Consider the following 10,821-nt stretch of genomic DNA (forward strand, 5'->3'; position numbering starts at 1 on the left):
AAACCTACCCAGCCACCCTCAGAATCTGAAGAAACAATAAATCGTTGTTTTATTACAGTAAGTAACCCCAAATTATGGGGGATGGTTGCTTGATACAGCAGGAATCTCGTTCAGATAGATTTTCAGAAATGAGATTGCTGGTTCAAAGAGTATATGCATTTGTAATTTTGATAAATATTGTCTGGACTATATTATTTTGCATTCCCATCAATAATGGGTGAAAGTACATGTTTCCTCATAGTCTTGTCAAAAGAGTGTTTTGTCAAACTTAAGGACTTTTGCTAATGCCATAAATTAAAAATGTTATTTCAGTATTGTCTTAATTTTCATTTCTCTTATCTGCGATGTTGAACATCTGTATATATGTTTAAGGTCTTATGTATTTTCTTTTTTGTGAACTGTCATGTTCTTTGCTTACTTTTTAATTGAACTATTGATCTTTCTTATCAATATGTGGGAGCTCTTTAAATAGTAGGGAGATTAGACCCTTGTATACAATAAGGATTGCAAACATTTTTTCCCAGTTTGTCTTTTGATTTTGCTTATCAAGTTTTTTCTTGCTGGGTTGTTTGTTAGTTTTGGTGGCTGGCCAGTACAGGATTGAACCTTGGACCTTGATGTTATTGGCACCATGCTCTAATCAAGTAACTGGTCAGCCCATGCAAAATTTTTTTATACAGATAAATGTATTAATTTTTTATAGCTTCTGAATTCTGTGTGTGAGTTGGGAAAGTTTTCTTCACTCCAAGAGCTATAAAAGACTTTGCTCATATTTTCTTCTAGTATTTTTATGGAGTTTATTCTGACAAATTGTGTGATCTATCACCCTTAGAATAAATTCAGCCACATGGACAGAAAACACAGGAGGAAGAGAAGCTGGTTTTGGAAGTTCTTGGGGTAGGCAATATATCCTGGTTGGGACATGATGAGCTTAAGATGCCTGTGAGACATCCAGAAGGGGACATCCAGGAGGGGACATCCAGGAGGCAGGGAGATTCAGGGATGTGGGACTCAAGAAGGAATTTTTGGCTGGAGATATGGATTTAGAGACCAATATATGGATGTTAATTAAAGTCAGAAGAATATGTGTAATTTGAAGAGGAGAGGGTCTCAAATGGAATTCTAGGGAGTGGTCAAGTTTGGGCTCAAAACACTCTCAGGGAACTATAGGGGCTTCATCTCTGTGGTTCTTGGGGCTTGGCACAGAAACAGCCTCAGAGATATCTGTAGGGTGAATGGAGGCCCTTTAGTGAGACATGTATGGACATCTTTGGCTCCTGTGGACAAAGCAAACAGGGGGAGGGAGGAGGACCAACAACCTCTCCAGCAGGCGTGGGAGAGAGGCCCTGTAACAGGGGATGGGAGCAGGCTCAGCCAGGCAGGCAGTTTCCCCTCCCCCAGATAATCCAAAGCAGGGCATCCGTAGGTGGCAGCAAGTCCCCAAGGTTGGGTGGAACATAAGGAGTCACCCCTAGCTGGTATTTCCCTTGTATCATAGTATAGTGGTTAAGAGCACAGACTCTGGAGCTCCACTATCTGGGTTCAAATCCTGGCTCTGTCTTTACTAGCTGTGTAACTTTGGACAAGTTACTTAACTTCTCTTTGCCTTGGTTTCCTCATCTGTAAAATGAGGACACTAATAGTACCTATCTCATGGAATTGTTTTGAGGACTAAATGGGTTAATATTTATGAGGTGCCTATTTTGTGCCCAGCATATATAAGTACTATATAAATATTAAATGAAAAAGAAATAATTTCATTCATTCATGAATATTTATTGACCAGTTATTGTGTGCCAGGCACTGTTGTAGGTGCAGGGGACACAGCAGTGAATAAGGCAGGTGAAAATTCCTGTCCTCATGGAGGTCACATTCGGGGGGGGGGGGCAAGGGCAGTGAAGACAGACAATATATAAAATTAGCAAGCAAAATATATGGTATGTAGATCCAAGGGGAGACATGAGAGATGTGAAGGAGTTGGCAAGGCTGCTAGCCCAGGACCTGTAGCACAGCGGGGCTCAGGAGATGGAAAGGGGAAGGAAGACCCTGGACAAGGAGTAGAGTGGAAGCCTTGGCCGAGACACTGGGGCTGCCGAAATCCTAAGATTAATAGCCATCATCATCACCATCACATAATAGCAGCAGACACTTATATAGCAGTGTACCAGGCACTCTCTATTCACTTTACATATGTCCTCCCTGTGAATTTTGTACTACTGTTATTTCCATTTTTCAAACAAGAACTGAGGCACAGAGAGGTTAAGCAACTTGCCTCATAACAGTTATTAGGTGAATGATCTGGCATTCCAGCCCAAGCCATCTGGCTCCAGTGTTGATAGGACTGGACCTGCAGATAGAGAGGACAGGTTAGGCTGCTAAGCCTCAGGATTAGGTATAACCTGACCTTCACAGAGACTGACAGAAACACACATAGAGACACACCTGCTGACACCTATATATCCAAGACCCAACATACTTAATACACACTTCAAGGCTGCTCAGAGGGCCTGGGAGGAACAAGGGCTCAGCTCTGGAGAGCTCCATCCCCAGAGCCAGTCTCTCCAAATGGCCTCTGTCCCCTCCACACACCATTCTATGAGGCTCTAGTCCAGCCTCCTGTGACCTTGAGTCACCATTCCAAAGCCCTGTGATCCTACCCAGAGCCACAAATGAAACAATGAATATTATAATCCTGATAAGTTTAACAGAGGCACCAACAACTTCCGATTGCAGCTGGGGACCAAGAAGGCAAGTCATCAAGAGTCTGAAAAACAGAGAGAGGCAGATGGGACTGTTGGACCCAGAGAAGAAGAACCCCCAACAGTTGACAAGACCCTTCTACGTCCTTCCTAACCTCACTGGACAATTCCGAGTCTTACCTTAGGAAAAGCAGAAATTACCAGACCAAGTTGTCAAATGGGGAAACTGAGTCCCAGAGAGGCGCAATGAATTAGTCAAGATCACACGCAGGACTAGAAGACAGGTGTGCAAGAGACCTTCCACTGTACCGCTCAGAGACAGAGTATGAGAGAGACAGAGAGAGAGAGAGAGAGAGAGAGAGAAAGGGGGGGCAGGGAGGCAGAGGGAAATGGTAGTTAATCGGAGAGGCAGAGACTGACACGGAAGACCCAAAAGCAGAGAAATTCTTCCTCATGATCTCCAGGGGACTCCACCAGGTGGGGCTTGGCCTCCTGACCTGGTACAGAGATCGCACCCTGGACCTTGGTGTTATCAACACCACGCTCTAACTAACTGAGCTAATCGACCAGCCCCCACAAATATTTATCGAGGGCCCATTATGTGCTAGGTACTGAACTAGGTACTGGGGATTCAGTTAAGAACAAGACCTTGCCCCGATCTCAGGTGCAAGGTAGGGGTGGGGTGTGGAAGTGGAAGGGAAGCAAACTGCTCAACATCCTACAGACACTTTTCTCAGCCTGAGCTGCCCTGAGACGGTCCCGCAGCTCAGAAGGTAGTGAGCTCAGTGGGACTGCAGTGTTCAAGCAGGGGCCGCCGCCCTCCTGTCAGAGGCTGCGCCAGGAGTATGCGGGAGAAGAGATTACTGCCTTGGGTGAGCTCACTTCCCACCCCCAGATGCCCTGCCTACAAAACCCTGCAATTCTGTGACGCTGAAGCCTCGGATCTTATTTTCTGATTTTCAAGGTCTCATGATGCTGACAGCACCAAATTCTAAGTCGTCAGTCTGCCCACGCCCCTGGACCCAAAAGAAATAAAGGCGAATTCAGCGAGGGTCCTACCACCCACTGCCTCAAAGCTCTCTGGGGGTGGTCAGCACCCCGCTCTTCAATTCCTGGGGGGATGTGGGGGCGCAGCTCGGAAGCCGGGGTGCCGGAGACGTCGTGAGAAGACGGGCGTCCCAGAGACGACGCTGACAGAGCCGGCACACGTGATAGTCAAAACGTCACGTTCCGCGTCCGCGCGGCTGGGACACGGCCGGTCACGTGACGCGGGGGGGGCACCATGGGGTGACGTCAGATGCGGTTCTCTCAGATTACGTACAAATGACGCATTCCCACCGTTTTCGGCAACTACATTTCCGTTAGAAGAGGCGACATTTCCGGCAAAAGGGGCGGGTTCTCACGTCCAGGCAGCTCCGCTTCCGTTCGGGGCGCCACAGCTTCCGACCGCCGCCTTTCCCTCCGGGGAGCAGGAGACGCGACCTCGTGCGCATGCCCTGAATCATCCCAGAGGGGCGGGGCTGAGACAAGGGAGCGGGAGGGGGGAAGAAAAGGGAATTCCAACCTGTGGAACCTTTGGGGTCCCCGAGGTCGGCTCCTTCCCGCTGACTGTGGACGGTACCGGGGACAAAGCTTCTGGCAGCTCGCGGGGGTGCTGGGGTCCGCACGGGGACGGAAGGGAGTGTCAGTGTGAGCGGGGTACGGAAATTCCAAACTCAGAACCTAGAGGCCCTGGGGACTCAGGCGCTGGGGAGAGGGAGCTCGGGCAGCCATGCGGGACCGGACCCATGAGTTGAGGCAGGTGAGAAGTCGCGGCAGCAGGTTTGGGGACGGGCGGACGGGCTGAAATGCAGGACTCCTGGTCTTCGGGGCACGGAGGGATGGCTGATGGCCAGGAAGGAAAGTCCCGGAAGCCTGTGGGTCCTGCGGGGCGAGAACCGCAGCAAGGATGTGTTGCCAATGACTCCGGCCCTGGCAGGGGGATGACAGCTCGGACGATGAGGACAAGGAGCGGGTGGCGCTGGTGGTGCACCCGGGCACGGCCCGGTTGGGGAGCCCGGACGATGAGTTCTTCCAGAAGGTAAGGGGCTGGGGTCTTGGCCTGGATTCACGAATGAGCAGGAGGACCCGAGGAGCTGCGCGGTCTGGAGTACCCCATATCTCTTTCAGCTCTTTTGGTCACCCTCCACAGGTCCGAACAATTCGGCAGACTATTGTCAAGCTGGAGAATAAAGTCCGGGAGTTGGAGAAGCAGCAGGTTACCATCCTGGCCACGCCCCTTCCCGAGGAGAGTGAGTGACGCCCCGGGTGCAGAGCGCATGCTCAACCCGAAGGATTGTGGGGGTTGTAGTTCCACGCAGGTGGGCTGGGGTGGTTTGTTGAGCTTGGGGCTGCTGTTTGCTGTTTGGGAGCCATGCCTTTTCTTCTTCAGGCATGAAGCAGGACCTTCAGAACCTGCGCGACGAGATCAAACAGCTGGGGAGGGATATCCGCACGCAGCTGAAAGGTGAGCTCCTAGGTCCTCGAACGGATCCTTCCCTCTGATCCTGCCCCGTTCCTGGTATATCTGGGGAGTGGGTGGCCCAGACAAGCCAATAGTATAACCAGGTCATACAGCAAGCCTGGGTGTAGAATCTCTGCATCTTGGCTTCCAGTCTATGTATTCTCCATAGCACATGAGTGCCTCTCAGGTTCCTTTATTTACAGTGAAACCATTCATTCCTACAATTCGTGCTGCCCATACTGCATTCTTTGGACTGGAAGATGAGGGTTTTGTCAGGAGGCTTCTGCATATCTGTGGGAACTCACTGATGTAATGCAAAGAAAAACAGACTTTCTCCTGTCAGAGTCTCAGAATTAGTCATTGTATTAGTCCGTTTCTGTTGCTTATAACAGAAGTACCTGGAATTGAGTGATTTATAAAGAAAATAAAATTTATTGCTTACAGTTTCAGAGGCTGGGAAGTCCCAGTGCAGGGAACACATCTGGTGAGGGTCATGATGGTGGCAAGTGACCCCACATTGCAGAAAATGGCGGAGCAGAGAGAGGGATAGTTCCTCACTGCCTTGCTTTTAAAGCCCTTAGAACCACGCCCATGATGAGTGTTATTAATCCATTCACCCCTACAGCATGATACTACAATCTAATCACCTTCCCAAGGCCCCGCATCTCAATTACCATAATAGGATTTCCCACCCTCCCGACAATCACAGTTGGGGTCAAGTGTCTAATGTATAAAACTTGAGGGACACAATTCAAGCTTCAGTGAGTTTGGGGGGAACATTTAATACACTACAGCCATTTTGTGATGTTTCGTTTTCCTAAAAAATCCTATGGAGACAAGCACCTCCCTATTTTGTGTTTGGGGTATGGCCCTGGCCCTGTGTCCTGTTCCCAAAACAATTTTCAGAAGTCACAGTTCAACACATCCCCCACCTTGTGTCTTCTCACAGCCATAGAGCCCCAGAAGGAGGAAGCTGATGAGAATTATAACTCAGTCAACATGAGAATGAGAAAAACACAGGTGGGTTTGTTTTTCCCAGAACCTGGACATTTCAACAAGTATTTCATAAGTCATTAGAGGGCATATGTATGAAGGAAGGGCCCTCAGAGACTGAGTCCACCCTGATCTAATGATTTTCCAAATGGGGAAACAGGCTCAGAGAGAGAAAGAACTCCCTCAAGGTCAAGAACCAAGATCTCCTGACGTTTAATCCATTGTAACACCCTGCTTTCATCTCCATTCAATGAGAAAGTGCTGTGTCCCCAGACATGACCTAGTCTTGGCTTTAGGAGACATGCTTTCCAGGAGCTGAGATGGGGAGTTAGGGTTGAACAGGGACAAAGACATTATTCATATAGGACTTGGTGGCTCCTGGCTCTGCCCAGAGAAGGAGAGGGAAAAGTCAGAATGACTGGCAGTTTTCCTGCCTATGTGACAGGGACATCCTCAGCCCCATGTGCAGAATTTAAGAAGTCAGGAAGAGGAACTTCCCTGGGGCCACACTGATGAGGAACTTCCCTGGGATGACATCTTAGTAAGGAGATTTGAGCTCTGAGTGGCCCCCTCTGGGTGTCCAGTGAGGAATGGTTTGGGGTGCTTGGGGGTCAGGGTTGAGGTACATGAGCCCAGGGCTCAGCAAAGGCCCCAAATTGAAGATGGATCAATTTGGGCATCTTGAAAGGGTGCAGCTGAATCCAGGAGAACAGATATATCTCTGAAGAAAGAACTCCAAGGAATGAGCGTATTTAAAGCATCGGGAGAAGAGACAAGGCGGGGCAAGATGCCCCCAAGAGGGTGTTTCATGGGAACCTGTGGTGGTCATTGGTGTGAGAGACAGAGAACCTAGATGGACCTGTTCTACCAGGCAACATGTGACCCGCAGGTACACTAGCACACCTCTAGTCTCAGCAATGAGGCTGGCATTCAGCAAGCGCTCAGCAAATACATACTGAGTGCCTATGTGGGCCAGAGCCTTTTTGGGCTGTTTAGTATACAGTGAACCAAAGACCCTTATCCTCATGGAACTTACTTACATTGTGGTGGGGAGAGACAATCACCATAATAAATAAGTGAATTAATTTAGAACATAGTAAATATTCACAAAAAAAGTGCAGGGAAAGAGGGATAGAGAGTGCCAGGAGAGGGTAGGCTTGCAATTTAAATAAGACGGAGAATGCTTCATTCAGAAGGTGAAATTTGAGCAAAGATGTGAAAATATTTGTGAGGAATGAGCATTCCAGGCTGCATTGGTCCATTTCTGTGGCTTGTAACAAAATACCTGGAACTGGGTGATTTATAAAGAAAAACAAATTTATTGCTTACAGTTTCTGAGGCTGGGAAGTCCACAGTCCAGGGAACGTAGCTGGTGAAGGTCTTGGTGGTGACAGTGATAGCAGAGTATGACATTATGAAAATAGCGGAGCAGAGAGAGAGAGAGTAACCTCCTCATTCATCCTTTTTAAAGCCCTCAGAACCACACCCCTGACCACCATTATTAATCCATTCACTACTGCACAGTCCTACAATCCAATCACCTCTTCAAGGCTCCACCTTTCAATTACAATAGGATTTCCCACCCTCCTAACAGTCACAGTTAGGGGCTAAGTTTCTAATACATAAAACTTGGGGACACAATTCAAGCTTCAGTGAGTTTTGAGGAGACATTCAATCCACTGCACAGGCAGAAGGAGGAGGGAGTGTAAAGGTCTGGGGTGGGAGTGTGCTCTGCTCAGAGAGCAGTGAGATGGAGGGAGGGAGGGGACAGTGGGAGGAGGTGAGGTCAGAGGGGTAAAGTGGGAAGGAGCAGATCATGTAGGGCCACATGGCTTTTCCTCTGAGAGAAGCGGGGGAGCCTGGCAAGGTGGTTAAGATGCAGGCACTGTGTAACAGCTGCCTCTCAGAGGTGCCCAGCCTGCGCTCTCCATCCTCAGCACGGGGTCCTGTCCCAGCAATTCGTGGAGCTCATCAACAAGTGCAACTCCATGCAGTCTGAGTACCGGGAGAAGAACGTGGAGAGAATCCTGAGGCAGCTGAAGATCAGTGAGTCGTGGCGCGTGGCCCACAGCATCAGCTCACCCTGACCCAGCTCTGATCCTGGCCTTTTCCTCCCCAGCCAATGCTGGAATGGTGTCTGACGAGGAGCTGGAGCAGATGCTGGACAGTGGGCAGAGTGAGGTGTTTGTGTCCAATGTGAGTGGCTGCGGCTAGCCTCCCCTCCTCCCTGAGTCCAGCCCTTTTTGACTGAGGACTGCCGAGTCTCAGAAGAGAATTAACATGCCTGGAGCTGCTCATCAGCCTCTAGGCCAGAGGCCTGCTGGAGCTCAGCAAGAACTTCTGGCCTGCTGCTACTCTCCCTTTGATCTGTTTCCCCTTTCCTGTCTACTTTCCAGATACTGAAGGACACACAGGTGACTCGACAGGCCCTAAATGAGATCTCAGCCCGGCACAGTGAGATTCAGCAGCTTGAACGCAGCATCCGAGAGCTTCATGACATCTTTACTTTTTTGGCAACTGAGGTGGAGATGCAGGTGGGCGTCCCAGGCAGCCCCCATCTGTGAGTCTCTGCTCAGTCAGAACTGCCAGCACAACTACCAGCCTACCTCCACCCTTAGACTCTCTCCTGAGGCTTTTGTGCTCTTCCAGGCTTAGCCACACCCCCAGGATGGCCCTTACTTTCATCCTTAGCTGTAGCCCCAGAATCGTGCCCGACTCCACAGCTACCCTGATGGTTGCTCCTGTATACGTAGCATCCTGCCCCACCCTTCCAACATGAGCCTGGCACAGGTATGGCCACAGCCCTGGCTCCTTCTCCACCAATAACATCCTCCCTTATACTTCTAAAAGCTCCAGTCAAAGTTGCCCCCTAGAGGGCCTGCCTGCTAAAGTCTGCACGGGGTTCGGGTTGGGGGTGCCATTCCCCTGACCCTGGTGTAAGGGTTGAGGTGAGCTTACAGCCCTGTCCCGGAGGAGCTGACCTCAGTCATGCTATAGCCAGTACCCTTCTGCAGCTGGGAGACAGGGGGAAGGGATCTCAGTAGGAGTACTGGGACCTGGAAACTGGTGGTGCCAGGAGGAGGCAGGAATAGGGAGGGCTTCAGAGCAGCTGGCAGACAGGCCTAGAAGAATGGGTGAATTTAGACAGATTTGTGAGGAGACAGAAGTTCACCATCTGTGAAGAGCTTTGAGCCATTTCAGGCTCTTAGCTCCAAGCCACCACTGCACACACAGTCCATGTGAGCCAGGGAGCAGGGGAGGAGGGACATGCCATAGAAGGGGCGTGGAGGCTATCCTCAGGAGTCTGAACTGTCAGATTGCATCCTGCCTCTTTGTTAGTGCAGTTTTTCTCCACCAGGATTGTCCTTCAGTCATTTGGGGTTGGGGTGGGCAAAGGAGCTGCTGGTCCCCCAACCCCCATCATCCCTACCTTCCTGAACTGCCCTATCCTCCGAGCAGGGGGAGATGATCAACCGGATCGAGAAGAACATCCTGAGCTCAGCGGACTACGTGGAGCGCGGGCAGGAACATGTCAAGATAGCCCTGGAGAACCAGAAGAAGGCACGGAAGGTGAGCCTCCCAGCCCGGCCTGGCCCTGGCGCCCCCTAGCAACTTTCCCTGATCCCCTCCTCTCCTGCAGAAGAAAGTCTTTATTGCCATCTGTGTGTCCGTCACTGTCCTCATCCTGGCAGTCATCATCGGCATCACCACAGTGGTTGGATAATATCACACTTTCTTGGTGAGATATTGTGGGCCTGCCCCGTGGCCTGCCGCCTCCCTGGCCCCAGCCTTCCCTCCTCCTCTCAGACCTTCTTCTCCCTCCTTCCCTTGCAGGCACTGGGAGCACCAGGAACCCAGGGCCTGGCCTTCTCTCCCAGCAGCTGCTAGGGGCAGGGCAGAGCCTCCAGCCAGACCCCCTTCCTGACACTGGCCCCTGTGTGGAGGGGCAGATGGTTCTTCTGGGGTTGGCAGCTGCTCATTCATGGGGGCCTCCCACTTCTGGACACAGTGCCCCGGGGAAGGCCTGCAGCATCCTGTTTGGCCGGGACACACGGTTTTGTAAAAAATTAAAATGAAGGAAGAAAGACCCTGTGCATGTGTGTTCCTGGAAGGGCTGGCACAGGGCTTCCAGGTATCCACCCTCCCTGTCCTGGCCATCCCTGGGGCCAGGCCCAGCCCGGGCAGGCTCAGATCAGACTGCCGATGTGCTGTGACCACAGCAGGCCGGCCTGCCCTTCTACTCTCCCACAGGAACGGGTGGAGTGGGGAGGGGTATCCCCCACATCTGGCTCCCAGCACAGTACTGTCCCTGGGGAAAGGCCACTGTGAGTACCTGTCCCTGAAGCAATAAGGCTGACCGGGCCAGGCTGGGACTCAGGTGAGACGTGTGTGTGTGTTTGTGTGTGTGCATGCACATGTGCACACGTGTGTGCATAGTGTCAGTGGGCATTCCTGAGGCCTAGAGTTAGAGGCACCATGAAAAAATAATTGAGGTCTGGCCAGTTAGGTGTTGTAACACCAGGGTCAAGGGTTCAGATCCCCCTCCTGGCAAGCTGCCAAAAAACCCCCAAAAATGAACCAACTGAGGCTGTTGCTTTGGTGACAGTGGACAGGGCGCGTCTGGTC

General features: G+C 50.9%; 1 protein-coding gene across 1 annotated transcript; it reads left to right on the forward strand.

The window, feature by feature from the left end:
• The first annotated feature begins 1,765 nt into the window (after nucleotides 1-1,765).
• Nucleotides 1,766-10,282, forward strand: STX4 (syntaxin 4). The gene is made up of 11 exons (XM_008594224.1): nucleotides 1,766-4,500; nucleotides 4,678-4,779; nucleotides 4,891-4,990; nucleotides 5,131-5,205; nucleotides 6,152-6,222; nucleotides 8,133-8,241; nucleotides 8,315-8,391; nucleotides 8,592-8,729; nucleotides 9,655-9,765; nucleotides 9,836-9,934; nucleotides 10,030-10,282. The coding sequence occupies exons 1-10, from the start codon at nucleotides 4,471-4,473 to the stop codon at nucleotides 9,917-9,919; spliced, it is 897 nt and encodes a 298-aa protein (XP_008592446.1). The 5' UTR covers nucleotides 1,766-4,470; the 3' UTR covers nucleotides 9,920-9,934; nucleotides 10,030-10,282.
• Nucleotides 10,283-10,821: the final 539 nt, after the last annotated feature.

This window comes from Galeopterus variegatus, unplaced genomic scaffold, assembly GCF_000696425.1.
Source record: "Galeopterus variegatus unplaced genomic scaffold, G_variegatus-3.0.2 Scaffold162, whole genome shotgun sequence".
NCBI lineage: Eukaryota > Metazoa > Chordata > Mammalia > Dermoptera > Cynocephalidae > Galeopterus > Galeopterus variegatus.